Here is a 23,807-nt window from a genome sequence, read left to right as displayed (position 1 = left end):
CCTCTCAATAATGAGTAATTAAGTTTATCCCCTTAGATTTATTATTTTTGACAAAAACACAAAGATTGTGTTTGGCGAACGTGAAATAAATATACTTACCAAGAACAATTATCCTTCTACATGACTCCTCGTAGTTATTCCACCTTACTTTTATTGTTTGATTTGGTCGGTAATAAGATTCGTAACGATTGATTTTGGTTGTAATTTGTGATTTTATCGTCCCATGTCAAACATACCCTTAGTAGTTTTGCTAAAAATACTAAATTCAAGGGGGTAAGTTCAATTAATAATAAATTAATGGGGGTAAACTCAATCACGGATTAGTTTTGAGGAAGTAAGCTCAAAAAACCCTTATTTTAACCGAGTCTAATTTATTTATTTTTTTATCTATCTGTATGCCTCGAACTCTTGACTTCTAAAGTGGAAGACTAAATAATTATTTATTTATATTACACATCAGTTTCATCTTTCGACCGGTTGCATTATAGGTCGACGCGAAGCTACCGATATGTAATGGAACATATCGATTTTGTCTTACCGATGAAAAACTTATCAAGATTATCTTCAAATGTTGATCTCTGTTATCTGCCGGTGCCTTAAGTAAGACAACTTATTTACCAGCCACACTCACATTCGATTGACTTGGTCAATTTATTTTAATCTGAGTCTTAATTTATTTATTTTTGAGCTATCAGCATGCCTCAAACTCTTGACTTCTAAAGTGGAAGGCTAAATAATTTATTTATATTACGCATCAATTTCATCTTTTCGACCGCTTGCATTATAGGTCGATGCGAAGCTACCGATATGTAACGGAACATATCGATTTTGTCTTACCGATGAAAAACTTATCAAGATTATCTTCAAATGTTGATCTATGTTATTTGCCAGTGCCTTATGTAACACACCAGTTTCATCTTTCCAACTGGCTGAATATATTAATGATTTCATCTTACCGACAAAAACTCATCAAAAATCTCTTTGAATGCTCTTCTTTGTTGTCTGTCGAAATAAAGGTATTAGTATGTCACACGTTGGTTTCATCTTTCCGATAGTTTAAGCATAGAGTCGATTTCTTCTTACAAATAGAAAAGATGGCAGCATATTTGACCGACATGCGTGTGTATAAGAATAGTAAGTGTGTTAGGGTAAAGATAGGTTTAAACGTGAGTGTAAATAAACGCGAATGTATCATGTGAAAACGGTAAGTGTATATAACATTTCCCAAAGATAATTGGCAATACGAGACATCTCTTTGGGTACGTTGAGGACTTTGGGGCATAAAGAAAGATTTACCAGGTGAAAACGGTAAGTGTACGTAACATTTCTCAAAGATAATTGGCAATACGAGGCCTCTCTTTGGGTACGGTGAGGACTTTGGAGCATAAAGAAAAATCTACCAGGTGAAAACGGTAAGCGTATATACCATTTCCCAAAGATAGTTCACAATACGAGGCATCTCTTTGGGTACGGTGAGGATTTTGGGGCATAAAGAAAAATCTACCCATAAATGACTTGGTCAGTCTTACTAAGAAGTACAAAATTGTCTTATGAAAAATCTCCAGTAAAGGGACAGAAATTAAACAGAAAACCTCAACCCAAAGAAGAAAAGAAAACATGCAAACCCAGACTTAAATCTTCAGAAAAGAAACCCATTATTAATATACAATCATCAAAGAAAATAGAGAAAAAATAAAAAAAAAAAACATTACCAAATTTCTCCATTTTGAACTAAATCGCTCAAATTTTCCCCCTGTGAATTCCGACATGATTGAACTCCGTTTAATATGATTTGTTCGATCTGAGAGAAGAAGAAAGGGGTGTGAAGGTACTGAGCCATGACAAAGGGAAAATTCCCTTAGTCTTCCATGAATGGGAAAGATGGAAGAGAAAGACGAATGCCACTATGATGAAGAAGGGAAATTCGTCTTCTTCGAACGGAAGATGACGAAAGGGTTTCACCTCCATCTTTTTTGGGACAGAAAACTGTGAGTTCGGATGGAAGATAACGAAGGTATTCTTCAACTCAGAAAAACCCGAGTTGAAAAACATAGTTTTAGAGAGATGAAAACTGTGGCCAGAATTTGTAGTGGCCGAGTGTGATTTCGGTATTACCCTTGAGGCATTCGTCAGAATGTGGTTCTTCCGACGTGCCAACCATGACCTTTAGGTTTTTCTTTAGTGGATGATTTGAGAAATAAGAAAATTATCCGGAGTAGAAAATTTTAAAAGGAAGATGTAAATTTTGACGATGCGGGTTGCAAAATTTAAGGGAAACAAGTCATCTTCTACATCATCTCTTATCACCTAGTCCGACTACCACCACAAATTTCGGTCACCACCTCTTATTCCAGCCACCATCTCTTTCCAGTAAAACTACAACCTCCATTTATCTTTCTTCTCTCTACTCCTCCCTCTCCATTTCTCTCTATCCTCCCTCTCTATTTTTCTCTCTACTCCTCCCTCTCCATTTCTCTCTATTCCTCCCTCTCTATCTCTCTCTCTACTCCTCCCTCTTCTCTCACTTTTTATTTAATCCGGTTAGGGGAGGATCCCTTCGCCAGAAAGTAGATTTCCTGGCTGGCTAATGGTTTAGGGTTCTCCCAAACCATCGTCTGGTTGGGGATGCCCCCCAAAACCAGTATGAACTGGTTGGGGGAATCCCCAACCAGTCACTGATTTGGGGTTTTCCCAAACCAGTGCCGTTCTTTTTCGTCGAAAAATGGTATATGTTTACCGAAAGAGAGAGAGGGGAGAAGAGAGAACCGGTGCCGTTTTTTCGACGTCGAAAACAGGAAAGAGAGAGAAGAGAGAAGGAGATGGTTTCCCTCTAACAACTACAAAAACTGAGTCAACTAAAGTTGACCGATTTTTTAGGAAGTCTTTGCACCCCCGATACTTTTCTTATTTCCCCAAATCATCCACATTTTCTTTCGATTCCTACTTTGCATCAAAACATGCAAATATAACTAACTCAAATATAAACACTGAACTTCGTTATTTTCCTTATAAATTCTCTCATAACCTTTTTTTGCACAGGCAACAGGCAAATGCATCTTCAGGGATAGCTGTGCCCGATGGTTGCAAATAAAGGTTTTTGGAGCCGATCGTAACAAACTTACAATTTATCGCATTCGAGATAGGGGCAAAAGTAAGCGAAGACATGTGGAGTTGCCAACACCCCAGATACGATTTCAACTTGCATCTACTAGGTATCCCTGACGCATTTCCTTTGAAAGTGAAATGTTGATTCTCTTTAGGGGATGAAAATTCAGGCAGAATTGTAGAAACACAATTTCTTCTAGCAAAACACAAGAAACAACTTAAAATTTGATATAGGCTACGAGAACATCAGATCGGAGGGTTTGCAGAATAGCAGTTGATCCAAGATACACCGGAAAAAAACATGACATAATGAAAGGAAAAAAAGACAAACTTTTACATTTTTAGTCTAAATGAGATACCAAACAACAGATCAAAAAACTAATCAGTAGGGCACAAATTTGTTGATACCCTCCAATTATGGAGTTGGATAGCCTTTGGGGATCTAATTTTTTCCCCCTTGGTGCTTCTGTTTCCTACTCAGAAAATTAAAATACCGCAAAAAAAAGAAAAAACTATTCACACATTCAATGAGCCAGACTTCCAACAAACACATGCTTGAGAGAGAGAGAGAGAGAGAGAGAGAGAGAGAGAGAGAGAGAGAGATATACCCCGAGGATGCCTCATAAAATTTATGCATAAACCTCGAGCTACAGAGAAATGAAGTCGGCCTAGCTTCACCTCAAGTTGCCACACAAACAGGTTCTCTGCAATGCAAACCAACAACCACTCTAAATTTAGAAACGGAATAAAAATCAAGAGATCGAACCAAGAAAGTTACGAATGAATGCTGGATGAAAACCAGGGGAAATCAGACGGTTCACGGAGATAAAGGACAAAGTCTGGACTGGTTGAATCGAGTCCCTCGCTTCTTACTTAAGAATTAAGATTCACTAATCCTAATAGATTTCTGAAAAGTAAAGCTGCCTTAAAGCCCACATTTACAAATGGAAACATAAAATATTTCATCTTACTCGGAAAAACAAAAGACAGAAATACTGCATGTATGAGTAGTCAATGTAGTGGAGTACCTGAAGGTGAGAAAGGAGTTCAACCCGTACAGAACCAGTTGCTGGCATAAGAAAATGGAATCAATCAAAGAATTTAGGTTACTCCAGGGTTTCCTGTACATGTGCCTCAGCTGTCGATTCTACTGATTAGACTCTGTATTAAACCTTCAAGCATGTCTGGAAGCTACGGTAGTTTTGATCAGCCACAAGCCCCGGACTAGAACACAAAAGCCATACATACTCATAGCTGTATATACTAGAGACACTGAATATGGATTAAAGATGTTTTATCATTTTCCAAGAACCTGTAGCAGAAACTCGTCAGCACCCACAAGATTATACTTGGGGTGTAGTCATGGGAGCACTTTGTAGAGGCTAGTCCATTCGGAAACAATTGACCGGTATCATAATCAGTAGCTATCAATTCCGTTACGTTGATCTGCTGAAATATGGGCTACATTAAATGTCAACTCACTAGCTATCCATCGTGACAACTCTGCCAGTTGAACTATAATCTGGTTCCGAGGTCATTTGATAGTTGAAGGATGCCCCTGATCTGGAGATATGGGTTCTCCAAAAGTTTTTCATTGTTGCTCTGATTTATAGAAGCGCATGTTAGTTGATATTACCCACATAAGTAGCATGACTTTATAATAAGCAAAATAGAAGCAGAAATTATCAATTTCCAGAGGCAAGAAAAATGAGTGAACCAGGTTCCCACCTGCTGTGCTCTGAATATTAGACTCTGAAGTATGCGCTGGTACTTTTCAGGTTCTTCTGTCATCATTCTCTGTTAAAATCCCAGACAATAATAAGCAAAATCTCACAGAACAAGTAAATAAGTAAACAAACTCAAAGCATTCATGTATTAAGAGAGAGAGAAAACAGTCGTTGCCTTCAGAAGGAAAGCCGAACAATAATACGCCACTCTTGAGTCCGTGTCATCCAAAAGTTCCCTGTCAAAGATGGAAAGCTCAAGTATCTTAGAATTTCCGCATAGAAAGACATGATGTAGGTATATGAAAGAAGGTACCTGAAGAACTCTTCCCCTCCAACCTCTTGGAAAGCAGAAGCATCTGCTGTGCATTTACCAATGAGAAGTAAAAGAAGAGCAGCTCGGATATCTGATGTGGCACCAGGTAGGTTTCCCCTCCCTTTGCTACCAACTGCCACACCCAGCGAGATGTTGTCTGTTGCAGCACTAGCAAGTTGAATCAAGGGCCAGTAAAGCAAAGCAGTAGGAACACGTGCGACAAGCTGCATAGGTACTATAGCCTGCCCTCTCAGAAGCATTGCCGCCAAAGATGCTGTCTTACAAATAGAGGGACCATTTTGATCAGAGCTGACCGTGCTAGTGGTTTCTTCTGCAAATTCATCTAAGATAAGGTTCTTCCCTTGCTTGGGGACAAATACATCTCCAACATTTTTTAGACTATCCGTGGATCCAAAGATTTTTCCGACAGATGTTAGATCCCCAAGGGGCATTGCAGTCGCAGAGTGAAGCCTCAGGCATAGTTGCGAAAAGAGCATGTCACACATCTGTCCAAAGAGCTCAATTATATAATGATTAAGATTACTTCAGGAAGAGCGACGTTATACCTAGGTGGAAAATGAAACAGCAGAATGATACTATCATATTTACTAACTTTGTCCCTTTCACATGCACAGGTGGTGGTGGGGTGGGGATGGGATATATTTGTATGATATATCGTTACCTATATTTTTATATTGCTTAGTGTATTAACAGGGATTGCGGCTTTAAGGCTTCCAAAATAATCTCCGAGATCCAAGATTTTGGGTGAGGAAATCTTGGATGCCCCCAGCCCTTTCTTCTCTTCATGCAGGCTGACTTCCATTGTCAACGATCCTCCATTAAAAAAACTTTTTTTCTATTCTCTTCCCACCACCACCTACCGCCACCATTTGTTTCTCTTTCTTAGTCTTTGCTCAATCTATCTCTCTCTGTCGGTTGTTCCGGTGAAGGGTGCTCTCCCCTTTGCCGGACAAAGAGATACAGAGAGAGAGAGAGAGAGACGATGGTGGTGGTAGGAAAAGAGGAAGAAGAATAAGTTTCTTCTGTTAATGAAGGGTGCGTTAAGAGAAGAGGGTCCTGGGGACATCCAAGATTTTTCCACCCAAAATCTTGGATGCTATTTTGGAAGCCGCGGCCAGTTAAGTGTTTTCATATTTTGAAGGTATTAAAATAATTCATATATATAAACTAAGTTTCTATAAGTTTGGGTAGCGGGATTCCCATCCTCGTCCCCACTCCATTTGCATTCCCATGCACACAGAGTTACGGTCAGGCACTAATCAAGATTCACATTCTAGGAGATCAAATGTATATTATATGATTTTTCATGTAGATTCAGTAAAAAAACTTAAGATTCCCAAAGAACAATACCTTCAGAATATTGATCCGGTCGGTTTCATTTATTTGATACACCAAAGACAGAGCACTGCTCATTATGTCTATCACTGCATTGGCTTTCTCCAGACGAACATCATCGTGACTACTCCCAACAACTTCCTTGCTGCTCGAATTCTGCAGTTCGATTTCGTCTAACAGTAATTTGCATCGCAGAAGGAGCTTTTCGACAACAAAGAGGAAACCTCGTCTGATGAAGTTGTGTTTTGACTTCAGAAGACCACACAAGATCCAAATAGGTAAAGAAACTTCTGAACCTATTGCAGAATCTTGACCTCCAGCAATTCCAATCTGTTGTTTTAAAATTGTAATGTTTGACCATATCCTTCTGTCTCTTTCCTCGCTAATTTCAGCGAGAAGTAATTCCACCAGCCAAATATAGCCATTTTGTCGGTAAGAAGATCTTTCGGAATGCAGAAGCGAATGTAACGTGGCCCATGACTGTTTCCCTTTCATTCTTATTGCATATTCGATTTTTTCATCATCGATGCTTTTTAACGACTTATAGGATTTTGTTACTCGTATCATGTCTGAGAATTCCCCATCTAAACGACCAAATGAACTCACGATAAAATCGAACTTCTGGGTAATCTTCTCCAAGAGCTACAAGAGAAAAACAGAACCCAAAAGTCAAACTTAACAGACAATTAATGATGTAGACGATATGGAAGCATAAAGAAACAAGACTATGAATTATGAACTAGAAAAACCTTGAAATAAAGCGAGAAAGAATATAAAAAAGCAATAAAGAAAAGGTAAATTACAAGAAAAAAGGTATGATTTGATGAATGATAAAGATAGTAAGACGCTAATCCCTTATTTAGAGGGTCAGCTAGGCTAGTTGAAAACTACTTGAGGAATAAGGATTCCTAAATTCACTAAACTTCTAATTAGTCATATCATGATATATAAACTTCTATCTTGGTTGCTATCCTAAATAAGACACAAAAGGAAACCCTGGACAGGGGTTCCGGCTGTACCTTTTGCCATGTTTTGGTCCTCATAACTTGATTCTTTCTATACTTCAACTAATACACTTTTCAGAGGAAGAAAATAATAGTTCAGGATCATTACCCTATTTAGTTGTTCGCTGTTCGGGTATCTACTCAAAGCTACAGAAATTGATCCTCGTAACACCTCTCCAATGCCTTCTACTCCATGCTTCACGGCAATGTAAAAAGCTTCAGGAGCATCGGCAAGAGATAGCATTGAAGCAAGGGGTTGAATTTCCTCAAAGCTGTATTCGGTATCTCCAATAGCTGAACACGTTTCATTTATTTGATGTAAAATATAGTCGAAAAGAACCAGAAATAGATTTCTCTTTTCTTCCCTTGAGTTTGCTTGTGAATACTGCAATAAATAAATACCAAAATTTTCAATTGTTTTCCTTGACATTTTCTAGAGACAGTAGAAAATTATAAGGGTCTTTCGCTTCCATCACAATCACGATTCATCATTAGCAATATCAAATTGTATAGTGTTCGCCAACAAATGTATAAATATGAATTTCATAGATATTTAAGGAGCAAACCTCAAGGCAAATAAATTCAATCCCTCCAAGGAGATCTACTTGTTCAATAAGAAAATTAGGAGGAGCATTTGGAACAGCTTTTGAAACTCCATCAGAGACTTGATAGAACATGTTTGTCAACATGCTAATGAGTTTGCAATGAACTAACTCCGCCCAAGAATGCTCTCTACTGATCTCCAAAAATCCCTTAATGACCTGGAAACATCACAAACAAGACAATTGCAATTTGTAACTTCTGATTATATTGTCTAACTAAGCAATCCCTTTTTTTTCCCTAAACTGCAAATCAATATGATGTCTCATTCAAGGTTACCAGATACTCTCCTCCACCCTACGTACCGCGTACCCGATTCACCGTACCCGAATTTCGTACCCTTTTTGGGTGGGTTCGCTATCCAGTACCCCACAATTAGTGTACTGAATTTATAGTCTTAATTAACCTAAAATCTTTGTAGAAAACTATAAATACGACTAATTGGGTAGTTAAACCACAAGAACTTTTTTAATTGGCTTGTTAGATTGTAAGTTTGATGGAGAAATGATGTCTAAGAGTAGGTGTATCTATTATAAATGCATCATAGAGAGTATTTATTGTTTATGAAAAATAGTCCAAAACGTACTGAACTCGAAAATGGCGTACCGGAGAAGTATACCCCTAGCGTACCCGATACCCACATGGTAGCGTTCCGCGTACCGGTACCCGTACCACGTACCGGAGCGATCCGCGTACCAGGTAACCTTGGTCTCATTAACAAGAAAAGTTTGGTGCAGCAGGAAAGGTTCTTTTGGGGCGTGAAAAAAGTATAGAACTGCTTGGGTAGTAGAAGACTTTTTTCTTTTTGGATCTTCAGATGGAGATGATAAGTTGAAACTACAGTGGCAACAAAGAGTAGAATAAAAGCTCACCCGTATATCGAGACCTTCCAATCTTTTCCTCCAGATTTTGCCTCTATCACTGACAAAGTACAGTAGACAACTTAAAGCAGATGCCCACACAGTTTCTTCTTTCTCTTCTTTCTACAAAATGTTATAAAGGATTAAGGGAATATATTACAAGCAAAACCGATCATAGATATCTCCTACAGATCAGATATGGAAGTTATTAATATAATTTTGATACAAGCGCTCCAAGAAGAAGCCTAACAAATTTTAGATGAATGAAGTGTCACTGTCAAAAGACATCAGCCATCTCGTGTAGATTTGAACCAAATTTTGAAATTCCAAATATGTTTGATCTAGAGATATTAAACAGCATTATAGTACTAAAAAGAAACTAGAACTTTTGAGCAACCGATGTTCATGACAAGTGCTACAACTTATTCGTTCCACCTAGCAAAAAATCACAAAATATATTGTAAATAGCATCCTTGGACTGGATATCTGAATCGAGTTTGCAGTTATTCAAATTATCTAACTTTATTAAATTCTTTCAAAATACGTAGAGATATCTAGTAGAAAGACGAACTTTCTACCAGCATATGAAATTCGACCATTCGGGGGGTTGAAAAGTAATGGAGATCATATAGAGACCAATTGTACCTGAACAAGAAGAAGAAGAATCTCATGCAAAATGCTCAATAACCACGACTCAAAATTGTCAATAGCTAAGGCACTTCCATTCCGCTTAGAGGGATCAACGTTACCCTTTATGTCAGTCACAAGCTGTCCTTCATTATTAGGATTCAGTTCTTGAGAAGACTCTTCTTCAATTATGGGAGGATCATCAGGGAACATAGGTTCCAGTAACTGAGCATGCACCCCAAGGTTCAGAATTAAATCAAATGCACGAATCCTAGATGTTAATCTTGGGGAACTGAGCATTTCCTGAAATGTGGAAAATAAATATTAGAAAAATATTGGGACATTAATGCAAAAATATCTCAAGTGTAATTGATGTAGCACCTCTAGCATAGAAAGGGCGAGAGGAGCAGCAGTCTGAGAATCCAACACATACCTGCAAAAAGAGAAACATGGATTCCAATTTTAAACCAAGGGGAAAAAGCAATTTATATATCCAAAAGACACCCACTTACCTAATCCTTTGAAACTACTTTTTGTATTTTAGAAAGGTATAAAACAATATTAGAGAAAATTATTCACAAAGAAAGCCTCAAAAGGGTATGAACAATCTAGACTATTATGTTTCAGGCATCCCACCTAATACAGAAATTTACAAAAGAAATATTTTTAGCCTAATCCAATTTTCTACTCCATTGGAGAAGGTAAAGCTTTACATACTCAATTAACTCCATCTTGTTAAATTTTCTTTCCTTGAAAGTCATCCCTCTACGGAGTTTCCAAATTGCCCAGATGACTGCTATTCATGTTACTTATTTATGTATGATTTTTTTCACGTTTTATACGCAATTGGCATAATCACAATCCAAGTAACTAAGGGTGTAGAGATGCAATTGCATCTAGAATACATACATGTCGATAACAAGTTTAATAAGGACGCTAACTGCAACATCCATCGAAGGTTTTCCACTATTATTACTCAATCTGGATGAAACAGTCATCAGATTTGATTTTGGTGATGATGCTTCTGAACAAACTGCAGTTATGACCTCATATACTTCATTGGGATTTAACTGCAAAGGTTGCTGCTCACTAACAACAATAAAACGTTTGAGTCAGATATCTAGAAATAAAAATTATCAGGAAAACAAATGACTGAAAAATGATCATTAATCCCTTTACGTAATAAAAATTAAGGAACAATTAAACCACTACCCATCCAAACCAGGGTTGTAAAACGAATACAATAAGGATATCTAGAAAATTAAACATACGATAAATGACATGTACACGATAATGGTAAGGATATTTGTAATGACAGATATGAAGTTCTTTGACTTGTATGAATTTACGTGTTATATAGGTCACCGAAAAATCGAAGATTGTTAAGAAATAAATAATGAGTTGTACGATATTGAGTGACATATCCTTGGATAGTGTTATCCCAGTGCATAGGTATCAGGACCCAAGGTTAATGAAGCTGGTAATGTTTTGGCGAAGGCAGCAGGTTATAAAACGCCAATGGTGTTTTCCTGAATCAAGTAGCTTACTTTGAGAATGTTTTGAACATCCTTCTGAATGCTTCAAAGTTGTTCTTCATGTACTTAATGGTGGGGGACTACCGAGGTATGTAAGACCCATTTAATCTTCACATATGTGTCTATATATCACGAAGTTATGTAGAATATGAAATAATTTGCAAAGCACGGGGGTGGCTTTCTATACCTGTAGTGACGATACTGGAAAAGAGGTCGAGAACGTGGACGAAATGTACTAACTGCAGACTCCTCCCTGTAAAAAGACAAGTAGTTAATAGATGGTAACAGCATGTTCCAATCAATTAATACATAAGCAAACTATGCAGTTTAGATGTTAGTCTCTGAAAAAGAAATGGTCTGAAATAATCAGCTCTCAACAGACATAATATGTTGTCATAATAAATATCAAACAAATGTTAACTTGGGTAAGAGCCTAACCCATTTGTTTAGTTTGACATGTTTAGTTTGATAAATATGTCAAACTAAAGAGATATACTCTAAAAGTCAAACTAGTTCAATTCCGCCAGACCGAAACCAGGCCATGAATAGACAACCACTACATTACAGAACCAAAATAATAGCAAGAAACGAGGCAATATTTGAAGCGAGATTTGAATGAATAGTTTAGTTGTATCCGCCATAGAGTTCATCAGAATGGAGAGTTTTTCTACAACATGGATTTCCTTAAATATATTGTTAAGTAACATGATAAATTAAAATCAGTGGCACCCAAAATGCCTAAGTTACTATATTTTGGCAGCAACGAGACGTAGCAACTAGCGAGGTAACATAATAACTGAAGACTGAAATGCAAGAATAAAAATTCATATGAAATATCAAAAGAAAGGAGCATGCCAAATTTGATGAGGTCCAGGTTTTGTGCGTTTGGAAGCGGTTATCGCTCTCAAGTGGGACCGGGCTGATGCAAAGTCAGTTGCAGTTGTGACTGTCGAAGGCTGCAAAAGTTGATCGAGATCAGGTATATCTTGAGCACCAGAATGTCTCCAGGGCTCGCCTTTCATCTTAGCCTCCATTTCTCCGACAAGAAGTGCAGCAGCTCCTACTTCCAAGAAGCTACGTGTACTAACTTCTTGGGGCCTAGGCGCCCCGCCATCACTAGGTACAAGATTAAATCCAGTTAGATTTTCCCGAAGCCCCTTCAAACAATTACCCAATTGAAATTCAAGATTGTTAACTATATCGAATTGAAAGTGTCGGAACAATTACCTGTCACCAGTAACTGAAGATAATTGCTGATCACCTGACCACCTCCATTTGAGGACATCAGTGGTTATATAATCAGTGCCTTCTTTCACTTCTACTGCTTCAACAGTTGATAAGTTCGAAACAGATACAACTGAAGCTTCTTTCCTCTCGGGTGATTCCCTAGCGGAGACAGCCGTAGCGCCTAACTGGGAATTAAAAGATTTACTCAAGAAAGAAGAGAGTGATGGGAGAGACTGTTTAGAAGCAGTGGAAGCTGATGTGAAAGCTGCTGGTTGGAACGACCGTTTTGGGATATGTCTAGCTAATAAAGAACGAATATAATTTAGCGACTTGACAAGTGCTCCAGACGCAAAACCAGATGCGGCCAAAGATGGAGGAGGAGCATTTGCTGACGTAGTTGATGCTCCAGATTGTTGACTTAGGGATTTTGACCATGGAGATACTCTTCGGTTTATGTTAGAATCACACTCAAAAATGGAATTTACACAAAATTGGTCAATCAGTTGTAGTGTCTGCTCACTGGGTACATATCTGCAGCAAGAAAACAAACAAAAGATGGGTAAATATGTCGATGAAATCTTCTTTATGAAAGCTTACCATGCTGGGTCCCCCCAGAAGGTATGACTTCACGATCAAAGTTTGACACAGTCAAAAGGATGAACTTGTCATACTTCTTTCTGGGTTAACCATTCTTGATGCCAAAAAGCGATAGGCATGGACACCAAAGAAGCAGCAAATTGTTTGCAAGTTCGTCTGCTTATGACTTGACATACAACTGATAAGAAATTGATGTTGAAAAACACACCTTAGTAGATATCGCTTTAGAAGTGCCACACACCTTGCAACTACTGCTGGACTGGTACAAGTAAGTGCCATCAATAGGGGGAATAAAGAATAATTTTACCTTTGAAGATAATTGAATAATTGAGTGTAACAATATAAAAGAACACATAACATGAATCAGGGGTATCCATCAAGAGATTTATTGGTTAGCCAGGATACCATGAGAAGGTCAGATTTAGATATAGACAATATATACAGATGCTGTTTTTATTTTCTAAATGATCCTCCACTTCGAATACAATGTAATTTACACCTTCAAGCTCACCTTACTACCTTAGTCAGGATTGCTTTTCAAACGAAAACAATATTTTGTTACATACAAGCTTATCCATGAAATGTTTAAAACTGACAAAAATGGAACATTTTTATTGAGATTTATTATTATTCTTTCCATCTTAGGCGTGCACGTTTACTCTGTAAGTGTAGCTCAAAGGCTTCAACTTTATCATTGGTTATTTCCATCCTCCAACCTTAGATGGACGTGGACCACTGATGCTTTTCATAATTTACAACAACTTCATCATAATTTATGTTATTGTATTGTTTGAATTTCATTAAAAGAGGGGACAACATTATGACGAAAAAAAATAGTGTTGATAGATGTACATATATCTATTATATTTGAAAGACCAATAGTACCTTCGTTCACGCTCTGCAAGTGCATGCTCTATGATAACACTGTAAGCGAGGTCAGTGGTCGAAGAGGCTGCGATATAGTCCTGCAGATAAAATATATGTTCATTTTTTGAGTTATCACATCCGCACATGCAAAAGAGGTCAGGTCCACATATACGAGTCAATATCATATACAGTAAGTGAAGCAGCAAATACGTCAAAGTTGAAAACATGGTCACATTAAAAAGATCATCTAATAGAAAAAGTTCCAGTGAGGTAGACCAATGTGTTTGGTGTCAATGACGTGCATGGAGGTGATGTTATCGAGTCAATTGAAAAATGTGGGGAAATAATGGTGTTTAAGTTGAAAATTTTGCAATACTATGCTCCAACCGGAATCTCTACGAGTATCTTAATCCATAGATTCTAATAAGTTCAAGGATTATGCTCACTCCTGAGATGCATATGTACAAATTTGAGTAATGGTGCTGTCCAGATATTTGTCGTGTTATTTTTTCTTAGGGCCCTTAGAAAATTTCATGCTTTTCTCAAGAAATAAGATAACAATATATGCTTCGACAAATAAAGAAAATGTGACGTTATTGATTATTGATTACGTAACAAGACAAAGAAGGCATAAACGTTAAAATGAAGAACTATCAAAAGTGGGTTAGGGGTTAGAACTCCTTGATTTTTCCTAATTCTATATCGTGACCGTAGATTGCATCAGGTTGTCCAAAAATAGTATAAAACGGAAACCCACAAATTCTTTAAAACGTGATGCCTACAATTATACATTCATGTTGGTTTCTATTGTGGTTTGTTATGGAAATTGAAGATCAACACGTTTTTGTGCAGACTAAAACTAGTACTTTGATGAATGTTAACTAAATAGTTATTATTCATCACATATCAAAACACGTATAAATCGCCTGAACTAATCAAAGGAAAAATTATAAAACCCACTTGCATTGCCCCCTCAAAAGTCAAAACCTACAAAATTGCATAAAACCGGCAGAAATACAATCTTGTAGAACTAAATACCTATATTTAAACAAAATTAACAGAATCTTATATATGCAAAATACTTCATAGAAGAATGATCACATGAAAAACTTAGTAATATATAATCACAGCAACCGTAGTGAAAATATACAAATCACACATTGAACCCTACATGCAATGTATCACTGTGAAATAACCACAAAAATGAAACATGTTTGAAGTTTAGAGCTCAATTCCTAAATTTGAACAAACAAAATTCAGCCATGAAGAACAAAAATTAGAAGGAAAGAATTTCTTTTTCACTTTCATCAAACAATTCAAAGACAAATGAAGCAACTCGGAATCGATATCAAATCAAATCAAATCAAATCAAGAAAATATACAACATTTCATAGGCGGAGAAAAAGAAAGAGAGATCTAATAAACAAATCACATGCAAGGAGGTTCAATTACGAAGCTATAAACACAGAAATTAGAATAAAAGAAGAGGAGGAAAATAGACGAACTCGAAGAGTTCTGGCAGCCTCAGAAGCAACAGTAGAAGGGTTTCCATGATGAGAAGAAGATGAAGATGATAGACAATCAGCAACGGCACGTCGAAGTGGTTCAGGTGGTTTTTTAAAAGATGAAGATCTTAATCTTTGTGAAACCGCACCAAACTGCAATCTCGCACTTCCAGGGCTTCTAGATGGACTGAAGCTCCTTTCCATCACACTTTCTCTCTCTCTCTCTAAAACCTAAAATTAATAAAATCTCAGAATCTCTTTCTTTCACTTCTTCAAATCATATGAAAAATTCAAAACCAACTAAACTGATTAATTTTCAGAAAACGAGAGATAGAGAGAGAGAGAAAGAGAGGGATTTCGAGTGTTTTTTTTTTCTTTTTGGGTCGAGATTTGGAATTTTTCTCAGTTTTTGGGTGTTTTTATTTTTTTGTTTTTGATCTATTTTTTTTTTGTATATAAAAAATTACATATTAGCTGTTTATATATTTTATGCGTCTCTAGCTGGCATTTTCTGTGAATTCGTCATTTCCCAAGAGTGGGGGTAATTTGGTCATTATGAATGAAAATATTGTGGAGTTAAAGCATCTGAAATGTATATACTCCTATTTGTTTTGAATGGAATCCTAGAGAATCTAAGAACTAGGTTTAGATTTAAATCACATATAAAGCCTTTTAAAGGACAAGATATTCATTTAAATAGAAAAAATAACTATCCTTATTTTAGTGAAAATGTATTTGTGCTACTACTCAAGTAAATAAACATACGCTAATTCATTACTCTTGGGTTCGTGGAGACTCTATAGTTTTCCTAAAAACAAAACGAAATGGAAAGTTTTAAAAAAATATAATTCAATTATAGAGATTATATGAGTAATGTGGTGTTGTTTTTCTCAACCCAATTCAAACTCGTCTTAATGGCCAAACTCGAATTGATTTCAAATGACTATTTTATATGACTATCTAAATGCCAGACTCGCACAAATTAATGTAAAATAAAGTCTGAATTAAACTGAGATGACTATTATACTATTTCTTACCAAAACAAATCAAACTGAGATGAATATTTCTTACCAAAACAAATCAAACTCAGATGAATTGTATTACGACAAAAAAAACACAGACAGTATAAACACAACTTAGTTGTAACATTCTTTTGTTCAAACATTTTCATGTTTCTGAAGAAAAATATGGAAGATGTTATGAGATAAAGCTCTATTTCCCATGAAACCCGCCAAAGCATGAAAATTCTAATTTTGTAGTTTTAAATTCCTTTGCTCGAAAAGTTGTCAAATAACATTTCAAAGCCAAACTATAATTTTTTTCCAACACATAATGACCAAAAGGGATTAGATTTAGCTTTCTAGGCCAGATTAGATTTTCATTTCCATACTAAGAAATACCACAATCACATAATGATCCAAAGAATTTTTTTTTGTTGAAAGGATCCAAAGAGACCTTCTTATTCATAGAAAAACTTAAATACATCAATATAAAGAATAATCCTTCAAGAAGGAAAGATATAAAATAGCTAGTTATTTGTTCTAGAAGTGTTGCTAAACAGGTGGCCGACCCTCAAAAAGCTCCCGGGAGGAGCGATTTTTGGGGGTGGTGGCGCCACCTACGGTTTGGATGGTTACCGGCGATTTGGGCGGTTTTTAGCACAATCTGAACAGTCTTTCTTGACGATTCTGGTTTTGAACTTCTAATTTATTCTTCTTTTTCTTCTCTTTTCGTTTCATTGGTGAGATTTAAATCTGATCGGTCTTTGTGAGTTTGCTTTGGTAGTTGCCCTAGATACTCTCTCTGGAGCGGTTACACTTCTCTGGAGCGGAGAGATTTATTTGTTTAGGTGGCGCCACCTTTATAGGGCGGTTACAGGCAAATACTAGGAGTCATCTTTCAATTTCTGCCGTGATTCTCTTCTCTCTCTTATCTGTTTGTTATATTGGTCGAGATTAAGTCTCTTTTCATCCGTTTCTTCTCCTCTTTTCTCTCACAAAATATTCTCTCTTTCTCAATGAATGTGGCGGGGATGCGATTGGTTTCTATCGCTAGATCTAGTGGTGTTGCTTAGTGACGATGGTGGTGTTGTGGAGGGTTTCGTGGTGATGTTTAGTGGTGGTGATGTGGGGCGGGGAAGAGGTTTGTGGTTAAGGGTGGTGGTGTGTTTTGCTGCGGTTTCTGGTGTGGTCTGTGGTGGCAAGAAATGGTGGTGTTTTTGATAGTGTGGTATGTGACGGGGGAGATGGTACCGTGACAGCAATGGTGATGTTTTTGGTGGCGTGTTTTCATGGCAGTGGTGGTGGTGGCGCGGAGAAAGGTATAAGAGAGAGGTTTTTTTTGTATTCCACTATATTTTAGTACAATAAATTGATGGTTCCTTAGTGGTGGTGGCACATATTTGGTATTGGTGGCGGCGACTCTTGACTGGGGCATTGTCAGTCTTAGTTTTATTTTGTCGACTATTAGGGTCTTCAATTTTCGTTCTTTGTTTTTTATTTGTGTCTGTGTCTAGTCGATTTCTTTCCCTTCATGAAGCACTTTGCATTTAAAGGTATGAAACTCTAATGAAGTGTTCAAAGGAGAGAAATAAGAATTATCATCCATGAAACTTGTGTTTGGTTCACTTATGAATGAAAATGATTTCGATGGTTTCAAAAAAAAAAGAAGTGTTGCTAAACAGAATGTTGAAGTGCAATCAATACTCTTAGTAGTTAATACCCAGGAAGCCCACACACCCTGCTTAATACCTGCAAAGCCCACAATCGACTACACATCCTCTTGTCCAATGGAAAAAAAAGCCTTCTTCATACCTACGGGCGGTCCTCATCTCTTGACTATACAAACCCTTCTTAATACCTACGAAACCCACGATCAGTTAACCGAGCAGACGGGCACTCAAATGGGTGATGACCTCGACCGCCATAATTACTACATATAACAATAGCAACAAAATCACGACTAATATTCCCTGGAAGGTAGCAATTTCGACAAGTGATGTCGCGAAATGGAGGACCATTAGCAATCTCCAAAACTAAATGTGTTTTTGGGCATTGGCCACATGACCCGAGACATTGCATTCGTTACATACAGGGCCATTATGGCAATCACGAGCTAAGTGTTCTGTCTTTCGACAATTGTTGCAGGGTTTCTCATTGGGGCAATCTACAACGAAATGGCATGGTCTGAAACAGTTGTTGCATAGTTTTGAATTCTGAAAAGGTTGAACCAAAATTTCATGATGAAACTACGACACCCACTGACCCAGCCCATCAAAGGCCCGACGTTAATTTGGTTTAGGCCGCGGCTTTGGGGAATAAAGAAAAGTCTCCAGGGCATAAAGATTTAGTCAACCAAAATTGACTTATGAGGCATAATTTTTTTTTAACCCAATAATTCACATGGTTGGTTTTCGCCCCTTAATCTTCATCTCCATACATCCTTTTATCTCCTTCTCCCTTCCTCTCTCTCCCGGTGCTCTCTCTCTCTCCTTGTCTCACTATCAAAATAACATATCCGACCCATATTGCGACATTGCCTATGGCATAAACCAAATGTTTAATGTGCTCTACTCATCAAACCCTAGATCTGACCAAATCAAACCCTAAACTTTATCAACTCAATGTTCGTCATATCACGACTCCTTTATACCTACTCATCATCTCACCCATAGACAGACAAAATCAGTGCACATGATTCTTGAATCATGTATTTTAGATTCTATCAGTGGAGAAGATGCTTGTGGGCAATGGATCCACTCACAGGTCTTCTTCTTGGGCGGGCAAAGGCCATGATAAAATGGAATGAGTACTTGATTAAACTGGCCTAATCCATTATCCATCTAGCTTCTAAACTGGAAGATTTCTAGCCTGATTTTATGTGTTGAAGATCCTAACATCTAATATAACTATCCTATCAAAACTTAACAGGGTGTTCTATTTTGAGACTTGGTGCAATGAGTTAGGGTTTTTAAAGTAGAAAAGAAAAGGGAAGTAGAATAAGAAGACTATATTACTGGGATCTCAAACCCTAACTCCCAAAGTGAGAGACAGAGAACAAAGGGAAAGAGAATACATAAGGATGAAGAGGTGAAGATTAGGGGATTAAAACAGTCATGTAAAACTTTGGACTAAACAGAAAGTATTTCCCTTAAGTCAACTCTGATTGACAAAGTCTTTATTCCCCAGAGAAGTTTCTTTATTCCCCAAAGTCGCGGCCTTTGGTTTATGCCGAACAACGAATACATTTTGCCTCCGTATAAACGCCTTCGACCATCCACACTCGGGCAGAAGGCGATTGGTAAAGGGAGCTGGGAATTGTTGTTGGGGAGCTATTATAGTTGGGGAGCTATAGAGATTAGTAAGGGGAGATAAGGCTTTTGGGTTATTATTTTAAAGACCTTCTATGTTAAAAATTTTAATCATAATTTGAAGGACTCAAGGGTAACATAGTCAAATATCTCATAAATAACAAAAGAAAAAAAACTTTCTTCTTCTTTCACTCTCTGATGGGTCATGAAAATGTCCCATCTAAGTCGTTTAATTTAGTCGAGTTAGTTCGTTTCGGGTCTTTATTATAATAAAATGGTTGATTTTCTTGATTAGGTGTGTTTTGTGGAGTTAGGTGTAAAAAAACGATTAAAAACAAGGAAAAGATGCATAAAGGGTATTTTGGTCATTTGAGGTCAAGGACATTCTGGTAATTTGGCTAAGGTCAGTGCGTGGTTGAAAATTAGAGGTCGAGACGAGTCCGTAGGAGAAAACGGAAGTTAAATCGGAGTCCGGATGAGCAAATTAGGCAAAGTCAAAGATGAAGTCAAATCAGGTTGACTAGCGGGACAGTGTCGGGCACAAATTTGGCGCGCGGTACACCCACAGACACGTGGCGAAGGAAGGAAGCCGGTGCATCTAAATCCCGTATTCTCGCTCAGCAACAAAATGGACCCTAAGAGCATGATCCGGTGGAGCGCGCTGCAGCTTAATTTGGTGGTCCCGATCCAACGTTTTAATCTCAGCCGGTCGTTCCCGCGTTTTCAAGATCTACGGCTGCTGACCGTCCCGTCCTTATTAATTCTTCCGTGTTAACCGAAGCTGTATATTACGGTAGTCCCGGACGCGTGTCCATCTCTTGTCCCTCCAGATCCGCACGCTTCAGGATCCGACGGTTTCTGAGTCGTCCCACTTTGTTAAGTTACGTCCGTTCACACCCTAACGAACAGATTCTCGCCCATTCTCCAGCCGACAAGTGTCCCACTCAATTTCTCCATTTAAAACCCTAGCCGCCTCACTATTCTGTTTAGGGGTTTTATAAATCCGAAAATGACCCTCCTTTTTTTTTATGTTTTTACCATTTAACCCAACCAAAACCAAAACCCACCTATAAATAAATCTCTTTCTCCTCCATTAAAACCTAGACTTCAACAACCCTCTCAAATGGCTTCCTTATCTAATTTCTAAGCCACTTCTCTTTCTATCTTCTAACCCTAATCCCCCATTCTTTTCTTCTACCTCTTCTTACCTATTTCTTTCTTCAACCTAATCTATTTTTCCCATTCTTTTTCTATCTTCTCTACCAATACTACTACTTTCTTCTCTACCACTATTCTTTCTACCATTAATAGTCATCTCCTTCTTTCTTCCATATTCTTCCATCATCTTTATCCCCTTTCATCTCTTCTTTCTAACTTCTTTCTACATCTAATTTCTTCCTTCTTTTCCTTCTTTTTCTTATTTGGGTGGCAATAAAATAGCTATTACTTGGATTTCTTGGAGTAACATTCTTGAGCATAAATGGAGCAAATCTTGGACAAATTGGAGATACATGGGGATATGGAATTTGAGCATTCTTGGTGATTTCTTTCCATTAATTTCTTAGTATTTTCATTTATTTTACAATGTCAATGAATGTCACTCTAGATTCCATGTATAGTTAATTTAGCAATCTAAGGTTGTGAATGAAACCCATTTTGGATCTTTATAATACTTGCTCTTGATTAATTAAATCCTTTGATGTGCTTTAATGTCTATTGATTGTTTATCTATATGGATTGGATTTTCTTTCTATTACTCATGCCTCATAATTAGATATTTCATACTTTCGTTAAGTTGTTAGATGGAGTATGCTTTTTAGATGATGAATAGTAGTTTAGCAATCCGAATCTTTATAAGGAGGACAATTAGAATTAGTAATCATAAAATTGTTTTATCTAGAACATCATCCGGAATCCAAATAGTTTATTATATTGGATCCCGAGTAAATACAAAAGAGATTTAAGTAATTAAGTGTTTGTTTTATAAAGTGAAATTATGTGGTGGATTTTATAACCTTAGATATCCTCTTACCTCTTTCTTAGATAGTTTAGTTAGTTGTATTTGTTTCTTTATTTTACAAATCAATCATCAATTCTATGAAGTGGGGTGTGTGTGTTAGTCTAAGTTAGCTATTGACATTTTGATTATGGGGCTAAACTCGCCGTCAATATTTGAAGTTACCTACCTATCCCTTGGGACGATACTCGATCTTATTTTCAATACTATAACTTGACCCCGTATACTTGCGGGAATAGACCTATTTTTAGGCCCATCAAGTTTTTGGCGCCGCTGCCGGGGATAGGTTTAGTAGTTAGGATATTGTTTGCTTGTTTTGTTCATTAGTTTAGTGTTATTTGTTAACTTTGACGTTTTTCTTTCTTTATTTTCGTAATTTCTTATCTTATCTTTTTTTCAGGTACCACTTGAAGAGAAAAGCCAAAAAACAGGAACATAGGAGCGAAGGGGAACAAAAGAATCAGAAAGGAATCGGAAGGAAGAACGAAACGAGATGAGCATCCGCTAGTATCGTATTCTATCTCTTTCTTTCTTACTTGTGTGTGATTGGTTGGATGAGTTTTGATTTGCATTGATAGCTTGTTTGTTAGTTCCTTGAGCATTGTGAGATCATGGCCCGTTCTTATAACGGTTGGCCATTTGATGATGATGATGAGCTTATTTCGAGGATTCCCCGCACTAACCGACCTGATATGACCTTAGGTGAATACCAAATGATGTGTAGAGATGTTTCGATTAGTGAGGGGAATAGACCATTTGAGTCTGACAGATCTCGTATGACCCTAGGAGAATACCGACGGATGTGTAGAGATGGTCGAATTAGTGATGGATATGGTCTGACACTAAATATGTATGAGAGACCTTATAGTCCACATTATTCTGAGACCAATGATTTTAGAGGCAGGTATGATCCTAGTATGTACGGTGGGAGTTATTATCAAGAGTCTTCATTTAATTACACTTGTGAGCCTTATCATGAAGAGACTCTTGAAGATAGATCTCAATTAGAGTTTGCGAGTCGTCTGACTGAAATGATGTTACAACATGAACAGACGCAGATTCAAATGCAACAAGAGTTACATCAGAGGTTTGAGTCTCTAAATCATCAATTAGAGTCTCTAAATCATCCATTAGAGATGATGTTGTCACAGTTATTAGCCGACGAGGAAGGGGTTTTACCACCCCAAACTCAAGAGGGTACTAGGTCCGATGGCGAGGGTAATACGTCTAACCCTAGTACTAAGTTAAATGTCGACGAATCAACTGAGAGGACCCAAGAGCTTGAACAAACTGATAACCTTGTTGTCTCGTTTCCTCACCATGTGTCATCTCATCATGATAGAACTATATTAGACTTTGAGATTCAAGGTGATGGCTCTACGAGCAAGTTTGAGGATGACACGATTCTGAACTATCCAACTTTTGACACTTGTAAGGAGTCAGTCTTAGATGCAATGCTAGGAAGGCCTGATATTATAACTGACTGCGAGGCTCCAGATGCCTTTGAGGATATTGATGACGTAGTAGTTAGAGACATGTTGGATAGCTTGTCAGACTATTTACCTAAGGAAACCATGGACCTTGACTTGGTCCCCGAGCCTATTGCCTTACCCTTAGAGTCTAGTTCGACTTTCCACATGATCTCATACTCGGTTGTTGATCCCTTTTGGGACATTTCAGACGTTTTCCCGAAGACGTCTATGGACATAGTGGATATTCTGTCCACTAAGCTTCCAGATGATTTTTTGCCTTCGACTGATATTTTGACTCTTCACATCTATGTCGATCCTTTTGATGATTTCTTTGTTGTCGTTCCTTCTATTTATACCTACTTAGTGGACTGTGCATCCACTAAGTTTGGGGATGGCTTATTTTCTTCAATCGTCTTGCTTGCACTTTATGGTTTTTACATAGTTGTGAGACGATTAGCACCTGTATATAGCTTTCTTTGGGTTGACCCCCAAATTTTTCGTCTTTTGCTTTATGATCGTTAGGCCGATTAATGGGTCTTGATGTTTGTGGGTATCATCTCTGGAAACCCTCCACGAGACATAACTCGTGTTCTTGTGTGAAATCAAGAGAATTAAAGGCTAATTGCATAGCTCAATGCAATCGTGTATACCCGCGTTAGTGGTAGATTTGTATGTGGTCATGTGTT

General features: G+C 37.5%; 1 protein-coding gene across 1 annotated transcript; it reads right to left on the bottom strand.

The window, feature by feature from the left end:
- Positions 1-3,295: 3,295 nt before the first annotated feature.
- Positions 3,296-15,816, bottom strand: LOC147564625 (uncharacterized). The gene is made up of 18 exons (XM_086648432.1): positions 15,324-15,816; positions 13,837-13,916; positions 13,160-13,210; positions 12,355-12,885; positions 11,983-12,243; positions 11,315-11,380; positions 10,502-10,681; positions 9,974-10,025; positions 9,611-9,895; positions 8,978-9,088; positions 8,072-8,266; positions 7,615-7,890; positions 6,517-7,143; positions 5,146-5,651; positions 5,008-5,068; positions 4,834-4,902; positions 4,134-4,707; positions 3,296-3,809 (listed from the first exon to the last, which is right to left on the bottom strand). The coding sequence occupies exons 1-17, from the start codon at positions 15,525-15,527 to the stop codon at positions 4,621-4,623; spliced, it is 3,642 nt and encodes a 1,213-aa protein (XP_086504558.1). The 5' UTR covers positions 15,528-15,816; the 3' UTR covers positions 3,296-3,809; positions 4,134-4,620.
- Between the last annotated feature and the right edge of the window lie 7,991 nt (positions 15,817-23,807).

Source organism: Eschscholzia californica, unplaced genomic scaffold (genome assembly GCF_041429995.1).
Source record: "Eschscholzia californica isolate CP2 unplaced genomic scaffold, dmEscCali1.0.p SCAF_1, whole genome shotgun sequence".
Taxonomy (NCBI): domain Eukaryota; kingdom Viridiplantae; phylum Streptophyta; class Magnoliopsida; order Ranunculales; family Papaveraceae; genus Eschscholzia; species Eschscholzia californica.
The sequence above is the reverse complement of the archived record's forward strand: the minus strand, read 5'-3'. Positions and strand labels throughout refer to the sequence as shown.